General features: G+C 34.6%; 1 protein-coding gene across 5 annotated transcripts in view; it reads left to right on the top strand.

The window, feature by feature from the left end:
* The window catches only part of LOC128855380 (cystinosin homolog), a 76,992-nt gene extending 55,275 nt beyond the window's left edge, over window positions 1-21,717 (top strand). For 3 of the 5 annotated variants that reach the window (XM_054090240.1, XM_054090239.1, XM_054090236.1), the window contains exons 2-9: window positions 5,855-5,954; window positions 6,051-6,180; window positions 6,294-6,476; window positions 6,544-6,904; window positions 9,044-9,214; window positions 9,284-9,401; window positions 15,565-15,667; window positions 18,629-21,717. In XM_054090240.1, coding sequence (XP_053946215.1) covers window positions 5,894-5,954; window positions 6,051-6,180; window positions 6,294-6,476; window positions 6,544-6,904; window positions 9,044-9,214; window positions 9,284-9,401; window positions 15,565-15,667; window positions 18,629-18,710 — 1,209 coding nt within the window. In that variant the 5' untranslated portion in view covers window positions 5,855-5,893 and the 3' untranslated portion in view covers window positions 18,711-21,717. Of the gene's footprint in view, window positions 1-2,603; window positions 2,925-5,854; window positions 5,955-6,050; window positions 6,181-6,293; window positions 6,477-6,543; window positions 6,905-9,043; window positions 9,215-9,283; window positions 9,402-15,564; window positions 15,668-18,628 lie in introns of those variants that run through there. The other 2 variants (XM_054090238.1, XM_054090237.1) reach the window with 2 other exon arrangements.
* Window positions 21,718-24,323: the final 2,606 nt, after the last annotated feature.

The following is a 24,323-nucleotide window of genomic DNA, read 5'->3' as shown; positions in this document are numbered from 1 at the left end:
ACTTGCTTTTCAAAAGAACTTTCATACAAGTATTTACTTCTAAGTGCTCACTCGTTGAGAATTATCTCTGTATTATTACAGACCAGTTCTTCATTCTTCCACATAGATACAGAGAGCAGTAGTTAAATACATATAACTTTTTTCACGTAACTGTTAGGTAGGATCTTGCTGTTGTTGTTGTAGAGGTTGAGTATTCCTGCTGAAATATTCGTAATTAGCGACTATAACAGCAAACTTTTTATCTTTACGTCTGAGATTTCATTGATTTGCTGTAAGAAGGGCTTGCCGAAAGGGCGAAGTCTTGCTCTAGCTAGACCTGGGCATTCGCATAGATAGTGGAAGAGATTTGCTTTCACCCCTTCCCCTTCACAGCTTCTGCATATGGATTTGGAAGGGAGGTTAAGTCTGGCTGCGTGATCCCTTCTTTCCAGTGACCTGGCCGAGAGCATCCTAACAGATAATTCGTCCTCTGGATGTTGTACAACGGCCATGTTTTTCTTGTAGTACTACACTTATTTATCTGCTTCCACCTTCTTTCGGCTAATGCATAGTAGTGCGAAGGAATGGATGTTTTTATTGTGTTAAAAGGGATAGCAACCGCCACCGCCTCTGTTATGTCTAGTGCCGATTCTTTTCTTGCTAGCTCATCTGCCATCTCATTACCGGGAACCCATATCGGAGTAATTTGAAGCCACTGACCAAGCAGCTCTAGTTCTTTTCTGCACTGTAAAACTAGCTTCGATGAAATGGTATTGGAATCCAAGGCTTTTATAGCTGCTTGACTGTCTGAAAAGATAGCTACTCTGGCACCAATTTCTTTGTAGTATTTTAGTGAATTGCGTGCTTCTCTGATTGCTAATAGTTCTGCCTGGAACACGCTGGCATAGTCAAGAAGTCAGATTGATTTGGATATGTTGAGCAGCTCAGAACAGAGACCAGCTCGAACACCACAGTTCATCTTAGAACCATCGGTGTAGATTTCAACGCACCAATCAATTTTCCTTTCCTCAATTCGGCTCTCGATGGTAAACGTACCGTTAAGTCTTTCTTGAAGTTAAGGTCGGCGACTGTATAGTCTGATTTGTTTTTGAGCAGTGAGGGTTCCTGTAGGAGGATCTTGCTGTAACCGTCCGATCTTGTTGTTTCAGCTTAGATAGGCTGACTCGAATAAATATTTATTGATTTATCTATGATATGTAGGTGTATATGTAAGGCACGTTTGCTCTTCGACCTCATGATCTTTCGTGCCCTCTACTCATCATCATAGTACCCAGTTCTCTTATTAAACTTAAGATAGAGCAGTGTCGGGCTGAGCGTATGGACCTTTTTTCCGGCTGCAAATGGCCGCGATGTCTCAACCTTCTGGGGCGATGGTGCTGCATTCCAAACGAAAGTGTAATAATTATTATTAATTATTTATAATATCAGTTTGGGGGAAATCCATTATTTTTGCGTAAAATTTTGAGGAAATGGTTAAAACCTGTTTTATAGTCGATATTTAGCTCTTGAGCGATGCTACGACTACTAACATGTCGATCGACTCGATTATTTCTGTGATATTTTCCTTAACATCAAAAATGCCGGAACGGAATTGACAAGACTAAAATTGTACGTAATTCGCTTTTACAGTAAACACCATTCACAATTTCAGCAGCATGGCTTGCATTTTCGCCTTTATCAAAGAAAAACTGTAAAATGCACCAAATTTTCTCGTTGTTGACTTCCATTGTTAAAACTCTGTAAGTTACAATTGAATGGAACCAACAAAAAACAGCAAACGAGTTTTTTTAGGGTAAAATGCCACCTTGGCAAAGAGCATCACCTTTAAATTGTTTGATCGACACTTTACGAGATATCGATCACTACAGCCATCTTCCGAGAAAATAATAGATTTCTTTTTCCCTAAATAATATGTTGGTCTTATATTGGCAAGGATGGCATTTTAAATGCAGGTCAAAAGACGCACCAATCTTTCTTATAACGGTGTTTTTTAAGAATGGCAAAAAGTTGTGATATTTCAGTAGCTAATGAACAAAAGTTGCTGAGAACTATATTAGTACCTACAGGAAAGCAGACATGAGAACCGCCAACTGTGTATATACTGTACATAGATATGTAGCTGTTCAAAAAGTATATATTCAAAAATTTTCAATTAAACCGACCGCGCTTGTGATAATGTTAAAATGATTTTTTATTGTGTTCGTACACTGAAGAGCAAAACTGTAACAAAATGTAATACTTTCTATGTATTTCAACACATTTTTTTTTAGACATGTTTTAACAAATCAAATATTTTTTTTGCATAACTTTATTGGCATGTATGTACTCTCTCTCTCAAACCGGTTTGGTGTCAATGCAACAACAACAACACTAGTAGCAAGCAATAATGCAAATAAAGACAAATGTTATAGTTTTGCACTCACTCTTAATTTTCAAATTTTCCGTTATTTTTCTCGTAATTATATATTTGGTGGATTTTTAATTATTATAAACGTGACCGTGAATAAGACAAAATGTTAAATCGGGAAGTACAACGCCAAATAATTGATTTGCTGAAGAAGGGCGAGTCTATAAGAAAAATAGCTAAAAAATTCGAAGTGAGCCACATGGCTGTGCAAAGGCTGCGGAAAAATGTACCAGACGCTGTTCCCAGTAACAAAGGAGGCCGGCCAAGGAAGATAAGCGACCGCGATGCCCGCCATCTGGCAAATTTGGTAACAAGCAGCAAGGCGGTCACTCCCAAAGAAGCACTAAAGATGCTGGATATTGATGGCAGTCAGTGGACAGCCAGGCGCAGCCTGTCAAAACTGGGGCTAAAGGCAGCGGAGAAGAAAACCAAGCCAATGCTGACAAAAAGACATGTGCGGTTGAGGCGGGATTTTGTTGCGGCTCACCAAAGCTGGACAGTTGAAGATTGGGATCAGGTACGTCTTTATAAATGGATTATAAAAGACCTTTTTTCATAAAATTTCAAAACGATTGCAGGATTTGGTCTGATGAAACCGATCAATCGATTTCAGTCAGATGGTCGGGCCTGGTATTGGGTTAAAGACCCAAATGCAGTCCAGCCACATCACATCAAGCAGACAGAAAAACATGGCTCCATTATGGTGTGGGGCTGCATTTCCAAAAATGGTGTGGGTCCTTTAGTACGAATAGACGGTATAATGCGGAAAGAGGAATACCTGGCCATATTGCAACAAAATCTGCCGGGTGTAGTGGAAAATATGGGTCTTGCTGCTGAAAAAGTAATTGTTCAGCAAGACAATGACCCTAAGCAGACCGCACATGTTGTACGAAATTGGATGCAACGCCAAAAATTTCGTAACTTGAAGTGGGCTCCACAATCACCGGACATGAACCCAATCGAAAATTTATGGAGTCATGTAAAATCGAAGCTTGCCGAATATTCAAGTCCGCCCAGTGGAGTTAATGAGCTGTGGGAGCGAACACGCGATGTATGGGATGCTATTCCGACTGACTTTGTCTTGAGGTATACACGAAGTATGCCCAATCGTATCCACGAGCTGAAAAAATCCAAAGGATATTGGACATCTTATTAATATTTATTTTATTTATTGTAAAAAATAAAGAATGGGTTGAGTGCAAAACTGTAACATTTGTCTTTATTTGCATTATTGCTTGCTACTAGTGTTGTTGTTGTTGCATTGACACCAAACCGGTTTGAGAGAGAGAGTACATACATGCCAATAAAGTTATGCAAAAAAAATATTTGATTTGTTAAAACATGTCTAAAAAAAAATGTGTTGAAATAGAAAGTATTACATTTTGTTACAGTTTTGCTCTTCAGTGTATATCCGCCAACCGTAGCCGTCCGAATGGGCTTATGCGTGACTGCCATTGATAGAAAAGGTTCCTACGACTGTCGGTTCTCCGTTACCCGAACGACCCGCTGTTACTCCAGCTGCTACATCAACAAAAACAAAATGGAATGTCCGAAATTCAACCTCGGCCATAAAGGTTCAGTTCGTGTTCGGCAATAAAAAAAACCCAATTTTGGCTCAACATATCTAAATTTTTATTCTTTCAGAAACAATTTAGCACACCCTTTGGGTTTCACATGGTAGCGTTATGGTTTTCAGTAATAAAATTTAAACAACTTATTTTTATTTAAATAAAGAATTGGACACTTATCTTAATGAATATCTCCGCTAAGAAATTGTAACATTAGGTCTGTTCACGAAGCAACAATTGTTACAAATTATCAAGCTTTGGTGTTCAGTTATCGAAAACACTTGCAAAGTAGGGGAAAGTGAGAGAGCAAAATGATATTTCATGTTGAGGGGAAGTTGTAAGTTTTTACTGGATAAGTGTTACTTGTAAGAATTTGCAAGTGAGAAAAACAGCTGATCGCAAAGTAAAAATAAACACGAATTAAAATTTGCGAATTGAGTCAAAATTCTAAGTTTAAACAAAAATGTTGATTCAAATGGAGGTTGTATGTGAATATACATATTTTAGATAGAATTTATAAAGCTTATTTGAAGTCATATATTAAAAAGGAATCGGCCAATAATGTAGAGGTATGCCTCTCTGAACAGTTTCCAGTCACCGTTGCTGCAGTTTCCGAAATAGAAATCGGAAGGATTGAAGGTATCTTTTTTGATTTGTACTTCTTGATTAATAACTAATTTAGAAACATTCTAGCGCAGTTCTAACATTTCAATACCACTTTTGTAGAACGATTTAGCTTTTGCCTTAAAATGGGCCGCAGTTTCAGCGATAACCTCTTCATTCGAGCGAAATTTCTTCCCGGCGAACATTTGTTTAGGTCTGCGAACAGCCAGTAGCCATTGGGTGCCTAATCTGATGAATTCGGTGAATGTGGGATCAATTCATGTAGTTCCGTCATTGTTCAGAATCATCAACACGTTCTTGTTTTTGGTCAACAGTGAAGAAGAGCTAGAGAAAGAGCTAGTCAAATATTCATGCAATATAAAGTCGATTCGTTCTTTTGATATTATATATTTACGATGTCAGCTAACTCACGCAATTTCACTTTTTGGTCTTTCAAAATGATTTTGTGGATTTTTTTGATTTTTTTTGGCATTGTCGCCTCATTTGAACGTCCATTGCATGCATCTCGGCTGAAGTCAGCAAACCATCGTTTTATTGTTGTTTCTGATGTAGCGAAATCCCCATAACACTTTTCAAGCCATCGCTTTGCTTTAATGGTTTTTTTCCCCATCAAGAAGCAGTGTAAAATTAAAACACGAAATTCTTATGATCCATTATCCTGAAAAAAACAAAAGTAGCGTCACTCTTAGCACAATAACTCACGAACTAATAAATAGAATATTATGAAATTTTTACGGCTAAGGTTAGTACTAACCGAAAAAGAGGTGAATGCTATAAAACTAGTGTTACCGATGTATTAACCCCGGGACTCTACATGTGTTGCCTTCATTTAATTATTATTATTAAAAAACCATTGCTTCTTTAGTCTTGATTCCTTGAAAATGTTCAGTTCGATTAGGAAAATCGATGTGCGGTCGCTCTCCAGCTTTTTAATAGTGATCACCCCTCGGCAAGCAATGAATGGCAAACCTCCGATTGTTATTCTGCCATGACAAACCTACTCATAAAAGCCGTTTGGCGTTCGAATGTGGCATAAAACTGTAGGTCCCTTCATTTGTGGAACTAGTATTCGGAGTTCGGTCAGACACTGACTCTCTTAATTGTTTTTTTTTTTTGTCTTACTTTCTTACTTATACATAATTCACTCATTTAATATTATTATAACTATAATATAAACATTTTATATTTACATTTTTTGTTTTCCAAGAACAGTTATTAATATACCACTTAACTTTGATCATAATTCCAATTGCAGAATAAATTACAGAACATTAATCTAAGGGAAGAGCTCAAAATGCGGAGATCTATAGGTGGCTACAGTGTAAAATTCTTTACATTTATGTTACTGGCGAGAGGTAAGCTTGGAGTAAATATAAATCATATTCTTCAAATACCTACATATCTACACACACATATATGATAATCTTTCTAAATTTCTACTCTTCCACTAGTAGCTTGTCTCACACAAGCCGTTGCATTTGAAAGGTCCGTGAGAGCCGCCAGTAACACTGGATTAACTGTCTCTACTCATGATCTCGCTCTGTTGGTGCAGCAAAATAAAACGTTTGACGTTTTAGTAAGGTAAGTTACAGGAGGGTAGGGCACACCACCTGACAAATAGCACGAAAAATAATTGTTCGGAAAAAATCTTAAAATTCGCAACAATTACTAACGCAAAACAATTTATTAATCAGTGATCCACTGGAGCTAGACGTTTCCATAAATTTGGTGGTACAACATGAGGGTCTGGTAGAATTGTATCCAATTAATTTCACCATCATTGCATCGGATCCACAAAACCAAGTAATCAATGTTCTTGGTGTGCGACCTGGAAGCTTGGAGATCACAGCCAAAAGTACACCGAATGACTCATGGATGTAAGTACGCTTTCGTACGGTTGCGTACTTCCAATTCAACGCGACAATTAATAATTTTCTTCGACAGTGCCGACGATTTATTTGTACGCGTCACTGTTGCCAATTCTCAGGCCATCATTTATATATCGCTAGTATTTGGTTGGATTTATTTTGCGGCCTGGTCTATCTCATTCTATCCACAAGTTTATATTAATTTCAAGCGAAAATCGGTGGTTGGCCTCAACTTTGACTTTCTTGCCCTCAACATAGTTGGTTTTGCTCTTTACTCCGTTTTCAATTGTGGCCTTTACTGGATACCGGAAATACAACAAGAATACTCTAGCCGCCATCCACGTGGTTTAAATCCTGTAATGCTTAACGATGTTTTATTTGGCCTGCATGCCATGTTTGCAACAATTTTATCAATCACTCAATGTTTTTTATATGAGGTGAGTAAAAAATAAATATTTTTGGAGCATATGTACATACGTAGGCACATACATATATATATACGAATATACTCTTTTGTGAACTTAACTCAAAACTTTAATTGAAATTGCGGAAAATTCTGTGTTTTCTAACATCAATAGGAAACCTCTGAATTAAGGATTTCGCATAAGAAAATAGTTTTGGAATTTTTAATTTTTTTTTTTAAATTCATCAAAATTTCATTACAAAGAAATATTGGGTAGTCGAAAAAGTCTTTTCGTATTTTGTCAATAGATGTCGTTGGAGTCATCTATCTCCAGTGCTACCAATCACATTATGTCATATCATATGATGTTAGAAAGGTGACATTTTAAGCTTCATTTAACCAAAAGAATTAAATTCGGAGAAGTTGAAAAAAAGTTTTAGCTGTTCAAAAATGAGTGAAAATAATGAAGAAATTCGCTATATTTTGAATTTTTTGTATAAAAAAGGGAAGAATGCCACGCAAGCCACCAATGAAATTTGTTAAGTTTACGGAGACGATGCTGTATCAGTTCGTGTGGCACAACAATGGTTCGCTCGCTTCCGTTCTGGAAATTTCGATGTGAAAGATGCTCCTCGCTCCGGTCGACCTATCGTTGAAAAAGTCGATGAAATTATGGAAAAGATTGACCAGGACCGTCACATAAGCTGCCATGACATCGTCAAAGCACTAAACATTCATCATCAAACGGTTTTGAACCATTTAAAAAAGGCTGGTTACAAAAAGAAGCTCGATGTTTGGGTACTGCAAGAATTGTCTGTGAAAAATTGAATGGACCGAATTAACATCTGCCATTCTTTGCTGAAACGAAATTAAATCGAACCATTTCTGAAGCGAATGGTAACAGAAGACGAAAAGTGGATCAAATACGACAATAATGTGCGAAAAAGATCATGGTGCAAGGGTGGTGAAGCTCAACAAATGGTCGCAAAGCCAGGATTGACGCCTCGAAAGGTTATGCTGTGTGTTTGGTTGGATTGGAAAGGAATCATCCACTATGAGCTGCTCCAGCCTGCTCGAACGATTGATTCTACACTTTACTGTCAACAACTGATGAGATTGAAGCAAGCAATCGAAAAAAAACGGCCAGAACTGATCAGCAGAAAGGGCGTCGCCTTCCATCAGGACAACGCCAGATCACACACATCTTTGATGACTCGGCAAAAACTGGAAGAGCTTGGCTGGGAAGTTTTGATGCATCCACCATAATGGAGAACTCCTTTAATGGAGTAAAGTTGGCTCCAAGAGAAGCCTGTGAAAATTACTTGTCGCAGTTTTTCGCCGAGAAACCACAAAAGTTTTACACTGATGGAATAATGTCTCTAGAAGAAAAATGGCAAAAGGTGGTCGACCAAAATTGTACATATTTGGTTTAATAAAGTTCATTAAAAATATATAAAAAAATTAGTTGAAGTTTGATTAGAAATACGAAAAGACTTTTTCGACTACCAATATATTGCTGTTGTCCAACAACGTAAGCCGGACAGTACAAAGTCAGTACGGATCGGTAAATGCTTTTGCAGAGTAGCGTTTCATATCAGATATACATCAGAGGCTTACCTGCCTTAGCTGTCACGCTTTTCTTTAACACCGACGTTTCCTCGTAGATAAATTCGTAAATAAAATAGCACAACATCTGATCTAATTCTTTAGGGAAAGTGGAAAATACCGTTTTTTTGAGCTTCGAATTGAATTGAAACAATAAATTATAGAAAATGTTTTTTTCAAACAGCGATTGCTCCTCGACAGGCAATTGCGAACTTCCAACAGCATTTCTGCCATAAAAAAGCTTCTTATTGACATGAATACCAGCTTCAGCAATCGGCGTAGATGAAAATGCTATCATTGTTCGTGAAAACGTTTTCACGCTTTCCGAATTGACTGACGATGATGAGTACGAGACCGATTTTGATTACATTAAGCCGACCTCAACCAAGATAGCTTTCGCTGTTTACACTGTATACTTGTTTTAGCTTCTGTATTTCCTCCATTGATTTTCACGAACTCAGCGGATCTCGATGTCGCAGTTACAATTCTTATCTTATTAATTTGTTTAATTCTGTCATAAAATATATTTATTATAGATATGTAAATATATTTTATTACGTTATTATAGCGCGGCGATCAAAAAGTCTCGAAAACCGCATCCGGCATATTGGGTACATACGCATTAATTGTAGTGGTAAGCGCAATTCTAGTTGCAGTCGACGTAATCCACTGGTTGGATTTTCTCTACTACTGCAGCTACATCAAATTATCGATAACCATTATAAAATATGTGCCACAGGTTAGTACTCGTAACAGCTGTAGCACTTATTTTAATTAATTTAATTGTAATTTTTAAAAATTGTTGCAGGCGCTAATGAACTATCGCCGCAAAAGTACTGTAGGTTGGAGCATTGGTAATATTCTATTGGACTTTATCGGAGGTACACTTAGCATGCTGCAGATGATCTTGAACGCATCAAATTATGGTAAGACGTCCGTAAAGGAAACAAATGCATTGCAATTATAAAAATATGTGAAGTGTACCAAAAATAAACTGGGACACTTGTTTGTTCTGACTTCAATCCTTTATAACTGGAGAACGGCTCAACAAATTTTAAAAGGCAAAAGGCAAAAGCCAATAAAAAGTATTAAATTCAGTATTTTCTTATAAGAAACGGAAATAATATAATATTTTAATTATTTGGAAGTTTTCCAGTAAACAAAACAATAATTTAATTTTACAACTCAAACATAAAGTGGGACAGTGATGAAAATCTGGAATTAAAGATGGGATGGCTTTCATTTGCTACCACGATAAATTTGCTTATACTGCCTAAGTGCGTGGACCGAATTCAAAAATTTTAACACACAAATGTAGTCACTATATCAGCCTTTTGATTTTTAGTACTTTTTATGAATTACCACTAAGAATTAATAGCAATATTTAAAGTTAAAAATGCTTAATTTTTGCATAAGTTTGGAAAAATGTCCTATTACAGGCGCTTATTTTACTTAAATGCAAAACACCGAAAAGGAACAATATTCACTTATAAACACTCTTTATTGATTGAAAATTTGATTTAAACCTATTTTTACTCAAAAATACTACGAATTTTATTAAAATTCTATTATTACAAACGCTCTTCTAAACGTTTGAATACCCTGCAAAATAAAGTACGGGACGAACTGTCTAAGGAACGATAGTGAGAAAAGAATAAAGCGAAGCCGGATAAACCCAGTCAACCAACAAGGAGGTTCGATCGACCTTTTGTAGTTTTTAAAAGATTTAAATTAACCTTTGAACTTCGATAAATCATTATTTTCAAAAATAGTGAAAATTAGGACTAAAAAATCGCTATAAAATAATATGTTCAAAAATAGTGAAATTTTAACTAAAAAATCGCGATAAAATAATATTTTCATAAAAAATTAAAATTTGGAAAAAAATCGCGGGGTTTTTTAGTCTACATTTTCGCCTGGGCCCTTTTTTGTTTTAAAACTATACATACATATGGGACATTCTTTCTCAACGGGAGACCCCTATCCATCCAAAAATGTTTTTGACCTAGAGAGTTCTAATAGGGCTTAAAATTTAGCTCTTTTTATCTACTTTTCAATGCAAAGTGGCCAAAAACGAAATTCAAGATGGCTCATTTAATATGGCTAAAAATGCAATCAAAATTCATTAAATTCATTCTAATAACCTATGCCAAAAAAATTCATTTCAACGGAAAGAGTTGTACGAGGTCTCAAAATTTAGCTAATAAAGTTTACTTTAAAATACAAAATGAAAAATTTAAAAATTCAAAATGGCGGATCCAATATGGCGGACGGATTTTTGAAAAAACTCATGAATTCGCGTGAAACTCGCTGATTACAAATCTGGTGTTAGATTTCCAAATTTCAAAATGGCGGATCCAATATGGCGAATGATTTGTCAAAAATATTTTTAATTTACATTGAATTTGTGTCTTGAGGATTTTGTGACATTAAAAATCCACAATAAAAATTATGGCTGTTTAGATACAATTGACAATTGACAATTTTACATTTTTTTTACAAATTAATTGAAGTTGGTTTGTTTTCTTGATACCTAATAGATTTGGAAACAGTTCCAATCATAACATTTTTGGTGTGTCGTGACATATCCCTTGTTTTACTTTTTGATCGCTACCATATGGCTGTAAAGGTGAGTTTTCATAAACAGAACACTTTTGAATCTTTGCTTAATAACTTCATAAATATCTTCTTGATTAAGTTGAAATTATCGGTTTTTAATTAATTTAAATAAAAAATTTATTTATAACAATTCATCCTGAATTTTATTTGTTTTTTTTTTTTAGCTGAAGTTAAGAATTTGACGAGTTTTTTGAGGTTTAGTTCGTTATTTTCATTGAAACCCAGGCAATTCTTTGATAAATTCATGTAAAAATGACAAGTGATGGAAAATCAGTGGAACCAATTAACAATGTTACTGTTAAATTTATATTATAAAACAATATAATTTGCGAGTTTTTATAATGTCTTACCTCCGGTTTTACTTGAAATAAGCATTTTTAAAAATATATGTCAAGAAGATATTATCACTCAGCAGTTGAATAATAAGATAACCATCGCTAATTTTGGTTATCTTATTTTTAAAAATAGTTTTTTCTTTCTACCTACATAATTCATTTTCACGGATATATAAAGAATTATTTATATACCATTATGCCCTAACCCCCACATACCATACTAATATACAATTCATCATATCTATGTCATATGTCGAACAAGTCTATTGAGAAATTTTTTTGCTTTCGAGAAATTTTTAATATACTATGATCTTGCCTTACCTTTACCGGTTGGAACAAAAATATTCTTGCCTTAACTGTCAGGAAAATGATTTTATCTTACCCTTGCTTGTTGGACCAAAACTAGTCTTGCCTTAACTGTCTGGACCTTAGCTATCCATATTGGATCCGCCTTCTTAAATTTTTTGAAACTAACAAAAGATTCGTAATCATCGACTAAAAAAACCCTTGAGTAACGAGTTTCATGCGAATTCATGAATTTTTTCAAAAACCCGTCCGCCATATTGGATCCGCCATTTTGAATTTTTAAATTTTTCATTTTGTATTTTAAAGTAAACTTTATTAGCTAAATTTTGAGACCTCGTACAACTCTTTCCGTTGAAATGAATTTTTTTGGAATAGGTTATTAGAATGAATTTAATGGAGTTTGAGAAGTTAAAGAAGTTAATTGTGAGTTTAATAAGTTAAAGAAGTTAATTGTGAAAATTCAACGTTCATATAAAAAATTAAATAATGTGAAAAGTGCGCCTTCTAAGAAACCATTAAACGTTTGTACGAAAGGTTTTCGACTGGTGATGCTCTTTCTAATCCAAAGAAGCCAAATCAAAGCCGACCAAGGCGATCGGATGAGAATATTGCTCTTGTACGGGCCAGTGTTGAGACGTCGTCTAGGATATCCCAAAATCGCCGTTCTCAGCAGTTGGGCATTGCTCGGACCACTTTACAACGAATTATCCGCATTGATTTGCATTTATTCCCGTATAAGATTCAATTGACGCAAAGATTGTTTCAGCGGACTTAAAAAAAACACATGGGTCCGTCGAATATAGGCAACCCAGTATTTCATAAAATAAAATTGTTATAAAAATAATAAGTTTTTCTCAGGGTCACTTAGAAGTTTTACGATAATAAAACATTTTCATAAATAGTATTAATTATAAAACCTAAGTGAAATGCTTGTTGGGTTGAAGATTGCTGTATACAATACATTTCTCTTCAACTGTATTTCAGTACAAGCTGCAAATGCGGTCGTAAAACCCCTAATTTCTAAGCTTTTCCTGGGGGTTCTATAGGGACCCTAGGAGGTTGGGACTTTCATCGTTATAATGGTGCGACCTTGCTCTTTCTATTAGGCGTGATAGGCGGTATCACGCCCCCTCCGCCCCCCAAACAAATATATCGTGGTAGTAATGGAAAGTTTAAACATACAAGAAAATTGATGAACTAATGTTTTGTGCAGTATTCCTTTGCACTAATTACTGCTTGTGGACGCCGTCGCTCGGAATCTAGTAGAGTGTTGGTGACATCTCTTGGAATATTTGCCCATATCTCTTCAATGGCTGGTTTTAGGTAATTTTTACCACTAATCTGCCTCTTGCACAATTATCTTTCAATGTGAGCCCACAAGTGGCCAATGGGATTGAGATCTTGGCTCTAAGGAAGATGAGGCATTCTTTTCGTTTTTTACATTGTAAAGCAACCATGCCCTTACAATCACCACCATATGATTTGGGTCGTTGTCGTGCATGAAAGGGAACGTTGCTGGTAACTGTAATTTTTCAACAGTTTTGGGAGTGTGCTCCTTCAATATTTCTTGATAACTCAATTTAGTCATAGTGTCTTCAATCTGTCTTTAGTCTGTGGCCATTCAACTTCGTCGGTGAAAATAATGTTGCTCTAAAATTCACTCGAATTGCTAACGTTTTCTTTGGCATAGTTCCACCTTTTACCCGCATTAATCATTGAAAGAAGGGAACTTTTTCTGGAAGTGTGCGCTCTGTATTCGTTACTGTGCAGAAAATTTCGGTGTACGACAACCACAATTGCCGAATTTTTTAAGTGATTTTGCAATATTAATATCGACTAAATTTTCGGGTTCTCGTTTATTAATCCTTTAATCCTTCTTTTGGTCACATTTGAGTTAATTTTTGGTCTTCCAGTACCACCTTTTTTATAAAAAGGGCTTTGATTATATTGGGTTGGCAATTAAGTAATTGCGGATTTTTTTTTAGAAAATCAAAGACAATTTTTTCATGGAACTAAATAGCTTTATTCTGTAATGTATTCCCCATTTTGATCAATTACCTTTTGCCATCTGGTTCTTATTATCAAACAACAGAGTCAGGTACGATTTGACATCATCATCATTACTGAAATGTTTACCATTCAAGGAGTTATGTAAAGATCGAAACAAAAAGTAATCAGATGGTGCACGGTCAGGACTATATGGTAGATGTGGCAAAACCAAGCTCCAATAATTTTTGCCCAGTGACCAAAGATGTGTGTGGCCTTGCATTGTCATAATGGAATACAATAATTTTTCGATTTGTCAATTCGGGCCGCTTTTATTCAACTGCGTTCTTTAATTTCGTTAGTTGTTGGGTGGTAAGAGTTCAAAGTAGACAATTCCTTTGTAATCCGATCAAACTGATAACAAACCTTCTTTTGATGAATATCAGCTTTTGATGTTGTTTGAGTTGGTTCACCTGGCCTGCTCCACGATCATCACCAGTTATCAGTCGTTTTAAAAGTGGATAATTTTCATTACGTTTCTTTAGCAAATCGCAGCTGTTAATGCGTTGCGTTAAATGCGTTTCTTTCAGTTCGTGAGGAGCCTATGTATCGAGTTTTTGAACATAGCCAAGTTGGCTTAAGCGATTTTCAATGCATGTGTGTGATACATGACGCTTCTCTGCAATCTCACGTGTTGTACTGTGATCGATCCGAATCGATTATTCCTTTCATTAGGGCGTCATCAATTTCAACTGGACGACCAGAGTGTTTTTCATCTTTGAGTGAAAAATCACCAGAACGAAATTTGGCAAACCAATTTTGACACTGCCGTTATTTTAAAGCTTCATCAGCAGCGCGATGCGATTTTCCTTTTGCAAAAATAGAAAAGCAAAATATGATGAAAATGTTCCGTTTGATTTTCCATTTTTCAACGAACGCCGAAGGAAAACTACGCAACCGATCAAAAAACTTTTTTTACTGATTAACAGTTGAATTGCCAACTATCAAATAATAAAATTTGTTTTACATTTCGATGGCTTTCGAGAAAAGCGACACAACTCAAAATTAACTCAAAATTCAGAGTTTTGCCATTAAAAGCAAAAATCAACTACAGAGTTGATATATTTTTATCTGAAAAAGTGTCATAAGCGAATCTTGAAGCAATTCTGAGAGATGGCGTTAGTGTCGTTTTGTCAGGTGATCGAATTGGCGCGTCGCTTATCTAGAAAACTGATCCAACTCAGTATTTTGTATTTTTGAATTGTGTCACTTTTCTCGAAAACCATCGATTTGTACTACGTCTGCAAACCTAAAAATTCAATTGAAGCCATCTATGAATGAAATCCGCAATTACTTAGTTGCCAACCGAATATTTTTTCAATATATCAAATACCGTCGACTTGGGTTTTTTTCAAAATTTCCACTTTTCCCTCTCGAATGGCATTTCACCATCGGCTCTTTTAAATCACTCGATATTTGCTTATTCCACTTCACTCTTAAAATGTGAGAAATAAAATTAAATTTTGCTGTTCAATTATGAAAAAAATGCTAAAAAATTAGGGTGTCCCACTTTTTGTTTGACTTTGAAAAATTATGTTATTGCCGTTATTACATAAATAAACGGAGTTACCATTAATATTGAAACAACAATTATGCGAATTGAATAGTTAAAAATTAAATAAACATATTTCTTAAAAATCTGTGAATAATTTCTTTATTCATACATATATATAGGAATTTTTTGAATATTGGTGCTCCAATTGCTTTTTGGGTCACTGTACTTATTTATGTATATTCTATAATATTTGCACACTTACATATACACACAAACATATATTTTCAGATGATTGGGTGTCAATTTTTGGTGATCCAACGAAATTTGGGTTGGGCCTATTCTCTGTGCTTTTCGATGTGGTGTTTATGTTGCAGCACTTCGTATTTTACAGGTTTGTTTCAAAGGCATTAAAATGCATTTATTGATTGCTTACCGAAATGTCGGTTATAAATTTTCACTACCATTCATCTAATTATTCATGCCGGTTAGGAAATTAAAACAAAATATTTTCCACGTGAAAGTCAACGCTTGAACTATATTTCCGATACAGAATTAATTCCCCTATCTTTTTACAAAACGAGTACACCTAATTTAAAATGAATTTTAAAATGAAAAAAAAAATTTTTACACGAGTTTTTTTGTTTTAAAACGATTTTCAATATTTCATGAATTTTTCTGGAATCTCATAGAGCAGACAGAGTGAGACTTTTCGACGCATATAATAGTGAAAATTTGGACGCATAAGGGTGGTTAAGTTTCAAGGGCCGGTGTTGATTTTGAATAAAATACAATTTTTTTTAGGAAATTATAGTAATTTCTGTTTATTATGACAATATTGGTATGACTCAATTACGTATAGAACAAAATATTGGCCAAATGGCCGCCGCGGCCTTGGCGGCACACCTCCATCGGATGGTCCGAATTTTCGATGACGCTGAGGCATAATTGAGGTTCTATGCCGTTAATGTGCCGAATTATCTCATCCTTTAGCTCTTGAATTGTCGCTGGCTTATCGACGTATATCTTTTCTTTCAAATAACCTCAAAGAAAGAAGTCCAACAGTGTCGATGACGTTTATGTGTGGTTCACATTCAACATCGGCCCTTGAAATTTACAAGGCGTTTAAATTAATCTCAGGAAAAGTCTCTGAGATTCGGTAGATTTTGCTCTTTCCGTTTAATATCTTATTTTTTATAATAGATTTAATGAATTAAAGCACCAAATAAATTCTTAAGTTAACTCTAAAATGAATTTTTTAATATTGTTTTCACAAAAGAGAATTTTACACGAATATTTTTGAAACGTATTTTTTGGAAACGTATCTATCTTGTAAAAAGAGAATTAGGTGTATTCATAATATTTTTCATGGTAAATTTTTTTTATAAATTTTCTAGAAAAAAATATATGTAGTTTATTGTATAACAAGAGCTTTATAAAATACATCGGAAGTCTTCTATGGTACCATATATGGAAGAAAATTCTCAACATCGTATGCTAAGCAAATTGCCAAATCAACACGATTTTTGAGCGACCTCAAACTTACACTTCGTTGTATTAAAAGTTAATGGTCTAATAAAACTGCATACCAAGAACCTCTGTAAGGATTCTGAATAATGAGTTACACACTTGATGGAAATTTTTTGAAATTTGTTAGATTTTTGTGAAATCCGTGTAAAGTTTGGAACTTTGACTTATGAGGTTTTTGTTATACAATGAGCTATATTAAATACAGTGACTCACAGCTTATTTTATGCAGCCAAAAAAATTACTAAAATATCAAATATATTTTATGGTATTTCCATTAAATAACATGTTTTATTTAATAACAGAAAATGTTTCTTCATAAGATATGGCAAATTAAAATAATTTAATTAGTTTTCAGGTCACAGCTTAAATGATGCACTAAATTAAAAGTGTTCAAAAAAACAGAAACACATTAATATTTAGATTTCATGATTACGGCTAATACTTAGTGGGGTATGCCTTTTGATTCAGAACAGCTTTTAACTGTATAATCGGAACTAATTTTATCCCATTCTTCCTTCAGATCAGAAGCATTAGAAATATTGTGGTTTCTTATTTTATTTTCCAGCACTGACCACAAATTCTCAATAACGTTGAGATCTGGACTCTATGCAGGTGTCCGTACTATATGTGGGCAGTTCCAGATAAGCCAAGTTTTTACAATACCAGACTTATGCTTCGGATCGTTGTCTTGGTAGAATCTAAACGAATCCCTAATGCCCATTTTATCCGCACTTTGTACAAAATTATCTTTTAGCAGACCCAGATACATATCGTTTTTAGTATTTCCTTCGGTAAATTTTAAATTTCCGACGTCTGAATAGGACATGCAACCCCATACCATCACACTGACCCCGCCGAGTTTAACTGTAGAACGCAAATTACATGGTTGAAGCGCGGTGTGTGGTCTTCTCCAAGCGCAGGACTTCCTAGCAGACCTGAAAAGGTTAAATTTGCTTTCATCCGCAAAAACAACGGACTTCCAGAACGAACTGTCTTTGTTCAAATGTTGTCTGCAAAACTATATTCTTTGTTTTCTATTACGAGCATTAATCAACGGCTTGTTGCGGGCAGTCCTTCCATGAAAATTGTCTTCGCACAGAACTCTACGAACAGTTTCAGGGTTACAGATCTTGCCTAAGTATTTTTTGACTTCGTTTGTTAATTTTGGAGCGCTTAAACCAGGTTTTTCTTTAACTCGGCGAACAATTCACCTCTTATCTGTATCATTAAATATTTTATTTGGCGCAGATCTGCCCTTATTATCCATCCTGTTTTAGGGGCAAAACCTTTCTATAATATGCTGGACAGTTGAGAAACTAATAGCAATAATTTCTACAATTTTTCGTTGGTTTTTACCCTCTTTATAATGACGAATAACGTCTTCCCATTTTCCCGTTTTCCCATTTTAAAATATTTAAATTTTTTCAACTTTTCTTTACAAACATTTTTTGTGAATGACTTAAGACGCTAAGCTAAACAGAAAAAAATATATTTCACCGTTATTGTATTCTCAGGGAAAGTATAAACTATCTACACTGCATCATTTGAGCTGTTAGCATATTTCGATGAGAAAACTATTTGTTCCTATATTTTTTAGCACGCCGTGTTTTTGTTATTGTTCTTTCTACAGTGGTTAACAGTGCATACATATTTCATTACCAGTCGTCTAAATTTTTTTTATAAAATTTAATAAACATCGAGTCATTTTTTTTTAAGTCACTGTATATATGTACTTATATGTTTACATATACATATATACATGTCAAAGATAAAATCCACCTGCGTTGTTATTTGATTCTTATAAATTTTTTATTTTTATTTTTAGGCGTAACCAGATGCCTTCCGTCTCTACGCTGACCGAGGCCACAGAAGTGCCCAATGCCAAATCTGAGGAGAAACGTTATTAGTTGTATCCACTTTATGTTTACATATTTCTAATATGTAATTATGTTGTAAATACCTAGGTTTTTAGAAATACCTTTTTTGATTAGTGATAGAGGTTTAGCACCTTTTATTGTACTTAAAAAGTATGTGAGGACTTCAAATATTATTTAAGGTGTGTATTAAGGCTGCGCTGAAATGCAAAATATTGTGTTAATAGAAAGAGCGAATGCCTTATTGCTAATGTTATTTATTATTATTGTAATTAAAATAATTCCGCACTTACACAATTATTTTTAATATGGATGCAAAGATGGTTAAATTATAAATTATTAAAAAAAAAAGAGGTTGTCTGTAAAGTCGGTTTACTGACGATAGTTTAACGTGATAACGTCATAAGAAAATACTGATTGAATGGTTGCATTTTTCAAAAGAAAATTTTAATTTTATTTGTTTGATAGATATTTTGTATGGATATAGAGAAAGAGTTAACATTAACATAACATAATATACTTTAACATAACATAACATAACATAACATAACATAACATAACATAACATAACATAACATAACATAACATAACACAACATAACACAACATAACACAACATAACACAACATAACACAACACAACACAACACAACACAACACAACACAACATAACATAACATAACATAACATAACATAACATAACATAACATAACATAACATAACATAACATAACATAACATAACACAACATAACACAACATAACATAACATAACATAACAAATTACCCCGTATTAAAGCACTTATCAACAGCTTTCATTTGATACCCATTTTGTACATACACAACCAAAGGTTACCCGGGTCCACGTTTTGACCTATATCTCGAGACCCCAGTCACGGAGCGGCATGAAAAATACTCTGCCCTAAAGCATTCACCAACAGCTTTCATTTGATACCCATATTGTACATACACGTCCGAAGATTACCCGGGTCCACGTTTTGACCTATATCTTTAGACCCTATTTACCAATAGGTATTCAAACTATACGGAAATCATCTTCAATACCTACTTAACAATGTGTGTATGTTTGGTTTAATTCGGTTCAAAGACACGGTGGGTCCACGTTTTGGCATATATTTCGAGACCCTAGTCATCAATAGGTATGAAAATTACCCCGTATTAAAGCACTTATCAACAGCTTTCATTTGATATCCATATTGTACAAACACATTCTAGGGTCCACGTTTTGGTCTCTATCTCGAGACCCCAGTCACGGAGCGGCATGAAAAATGCTCTGTACTAAAGCATTCACCAACAGCTTTCATTTGATACCCATATTGTACATACACGTCCGAAGGTTACCCGGGTCCACGTTTTGACCTATATCTTTAGACCCTATATACCAATAGGTATTCAAACTATACGGAAATCATCTTCAATACCTACTTAACAATGTGTGTAAGTTTGGTTTAATTCGGTGCAAAGACACGGCGGGTCCACGTTTTGACATATATTTCCAGACCCTAGTCATCAATAGGTATGAAAATTACCCCGTATTAAAGCACTTATCAACAGCTTTCATTTGATACCCATATTGTACATACACAGCCAAAGGTTACCCAGGTCCACGTTTTGACCTATATCTCGAGACCCCAGTCACGGAGCGGCATGAAAAATACTCTGTACTAAAGCATTCACCAACAGCTTCAATTTGATATCCATATTGTACAACACATTCTAGGGTCCACGTTTTGATCTCTATCTCGAGGCCCTAGTCACGGAGCGGCATGAAAAATACTCTGGACTAAAGCATTCACCAACAGCTTCCATTTGATACCCATATTGTACATACACATCCGAAGGTTACCCGGGTCCACGTTTTGACCTATATCTCGAGCCCTATTTCCAAAATAAAATATAATCCATGTTACTCGTGGAGGATGTAGCTTTCGAATGGTGAAAGAATTTGCAGTTCATTCAATGCAATGAGCAAGGTAACTACATATGAGCAAGGTAACACTAATGAGCAAGGTAACACTAAAGAGCAAGGTAACACTAATGAGCAAGGTAACACTAAAGAGCAAGGTAACACTAAAGAGCAAGGTAACACTAATGATCAAGGTAACTACATATGAGCAAGGTAACACTAAAGAGCAAGGTAACGACACATTTTTCCGTGCGTGCAGCCTGTTAAATCGAATTATAAGACGTTATCACGTCAAAAATTTAAAGAAATATTTTGGATTTAGCGTTAACCATTCGTGAGCTAAATCGAATCCTTTAAAATTGCATATGTATTTAAGTACACACATTCATACATATGTATGTACTCCCCTGTAGAGAATTCAGCTTACTCTAAGTTCAGACAAAAATATATTACAACTTATTTTCAGTTTGGTTATTTTTAAGCTGGCATGTAGTGGGCTTATTAATATAATATTAATTAATTAAACATACATATGTAGACATGTATATATTTGAATTTTGTAGCTTTTAAATACCACTTAGGGATAGGTTTATACATATGAACATATATACATGCATATGTATATTGATGCTTAACATACATAAGCATGCATATAGTAAGTACACGATGTTTAAAGATTCGTCTTGATTATGCACGAAACCTTAAGGAACAGCAATATTGTTAAAACTTTTTTGACGTGATAACGTCTTATAATTCGATTTAACAGGCTGCACGCACGAAAAAATGTGTCGTTACCTTGCTCATTAGTGTTACCTTGCTCATGTGTCGTTACCTTGCTCATTGCCGTTACCTTGCTCATTTGTCGTTACCTTGCTCATTGCATTGAATGAACTGCAAGCGAAAGCGCGGAACGAACGACAAAGCAAACAAAGCAAACGAACGGCAACGTTCGACATCTTGCTCTCTCCTACTTAAGTGAGCGTATATGTATGTATATGCGCATATGTACATATATAAATTCACGTATTTGTATTTGCATATGCCTTCTTATTGATTTAATAATAATCATTGATTGATTCACTTGAAGAATTTAAAATAAAACCCAGTTTGTTAATAATACCTGTTGTTTTAATGTTATTATTATTAATTTTTGATTATTATTAATTTGATTAACTTGAAGAATTTAAAATAAAACCCAGTTTGTTAATAATACCTGTTGTTTTAATGTTATTATTATTAATTTTTGATTATTATTAATTTGATTAACTTGAAGAATTTAAAATAAAACCCAGTTTGTTAATAATACCTGTTGTTTTAATGTTATTATTATTTTTTGACGTGATAACGTCTTATAATTCTATGTAGCCGGCTGCACGCCCCAAAAAATGCGTCGTTATCTTGCTCATGCGTCGTTACCTTGCTTGAACAGCATGTTATGTTATGTTATGTTATGTTATGTTATGTTATGTTAATGTTAACTCATTCTCTATATCCATACAAAATATCTATCAAACAAATAAAATTAAAATTTTCTTTTGAAAAATGCAACCATTCAATCAGTATTTTCTTATGACGTTATCACGTTAAACTATCGTCAGTAAACCGACTTTACAGACAACCTCTTTTTTTCAAAAACATACGCGTGTTTTGTTTAAATAACAAAAATGAATCGAAATGAAAATATAATGTTTTGTTTTTCGTTTAAAAGTTACGTTACTTGTATAAACAAATGTTTTTTTGAATTCTGAAAAAAATATATATACATATATCGTGCTTTTCGGCCATCCAGAACTACAACAACTATAACTACATAATTGATTTTATAAAAGAGACACTAACTACCAAACCACATAAAATCAAAATTATGTGGATTTCTGGCCACGCAGATATTACTGGTAATACACATGCTGACCAAATTGCAAAACAAATGAGAATCACCCCTACCATTACAACCAATATCATCTTTAAACATGACATCTACAGTCTCATAAAACACCAAAGGCAAAGTGTCCTCCTACGCGAGTGGAGTAACTATAACCATCCCTACTCCTTAGTTAATTCTAAGCGTGTAAAACCAGGTTTTAGTGAGTCAATCCCATACATAAGCCTTCGACTAGGCCACACAATACTTACACACGCCCATATACTTCAAGGGATTCCACCCAATCTATGCCCGTTTTGCAACTCCACCCCGAGTATAAATCACCTTCTGTCTGTCTTCATGCCCTAACCTTGCATCGACTAAACATCATTACTTTCGCAACATTGACCCTCTTGAAATATTAAAAAACCCAACCGAAGCCAACATATCTATATTATATAACTATCTCAAAGATACTGATCTACTTCATCAGATCTAATCGAGCCATAATCAACCTGCCAGCCGAAAGCCTCCGATGCTAGCGCTGCACTACTTTCAGTTTGTATAATAATTTTATTGTTATGTAAACCTTTATAAAATAAAAAAATATATATACATCCATACATACAAATGTATAGTGTCTACTTATTGGTTTTGATTGAACCAACTGTTAGTTAAGCGTAACAAGTGAACTAAAAGTCAGCTATGTACGAGTATGTGAGAAAAAAAAGTGTTTAAAATTGTTTTATTATTAATTCCTGCAAATACAGAACAGAAAATATTGTATCTGTTGAATAGCGACAGCAGTGTAAAATCTTACCAACCTACACCCATATAAAAAGGGGCAAAGACCACTTCCCGTCACTCAACCAAGGCGAAGTTAGAAGCAACGAAGAAGAAAAGCAACACACCTGGACCCAACGCTATATCGACCGCGAGAATTTGGTAAGACACGAGTTCCTGCTACTAGATGCGAATTGGTCAGATGAATGCATACCAAAAGATATGTATGTAAACTACTTTTGAAGTACAAGCAGAATGATCAGAAATGGAAATCTTGCAGCGCTGCAAACCTCATAGATTCTAAAATGTAAATTTTCTATCAAGCGTCAATCATCGTTTACATTAGTGATGGGCAAACTCAGCACATTTGCACTGTTCCGCAGCGTGTGCTTCTGCGTGCGTAAAAGTGCTAGGTGAAGGGGGATAACAAAGCACAGGGAAGAAACAGAAAATTTGAGCGAGTTGTGTCTGTGTTTGTATCCTGAATGAGAGAGCAATTATTCATGAATTCTTACCAGGGATGACAACTTTTCACTTCATATCAAAAAATTTCTAAAAAATTTGGTTTTTTGGTAGATTTTTCTTCAACAACTAAATTAAATACATATTTCACTTTCTATTATAATAATGAATTAAGATAATAAACAACAATAGACATGCAATAAAACATTTCAAAAGTTCGCGTAATACTGTTTTTGTGTAAAGAAGATTAAGGCCTCTGAAAATATTTCATTTGAGACTAAATTAAAATCTTACATATTGGAAAGCAATGACAGTTAAATCTTCAATAATATTGATCACTGCATATACTGACGAATCTGTAAATTATGGACACTTATCTTATGATTACTTAAATGGTTTTTGAGATCGGATATATTTTTTTAAATTGATGTTTTTTATATTGAGCTAAGAAATCCAGAAAATCAAATGTTTTAGCAAATTACTTTATAAAACTGTAAACTCTCTTCAGCTACCGCAGTTTGTCAAATGTTTCAGAATTTTTAACTACTTTATGATACCATTTTTTCTTTTATTTTTCATAAAAAGTGTACGTGATTGACAACTAATTTCGCCCATCT

The sequence above is a fragment of the Anastrepha ludens genome, chromosome 2 (genome assembly GCF_028408465.1).
Source record: "Anastrepha ludens isolate Willacy chromosome 2, idAnaLude1.1, whole genome shotgun sequence".
Lineage (NCBI taxonomy): Eukaryota > Metazoa > Arthropoda > Insecta > Diptera > Tephritidae > Anastrepha > Anastrepha ludens.
Note: the sequence above shows the minus strand (reverse complement) of the source record. Positions and strands in the feature narration are given on the sequence as shown.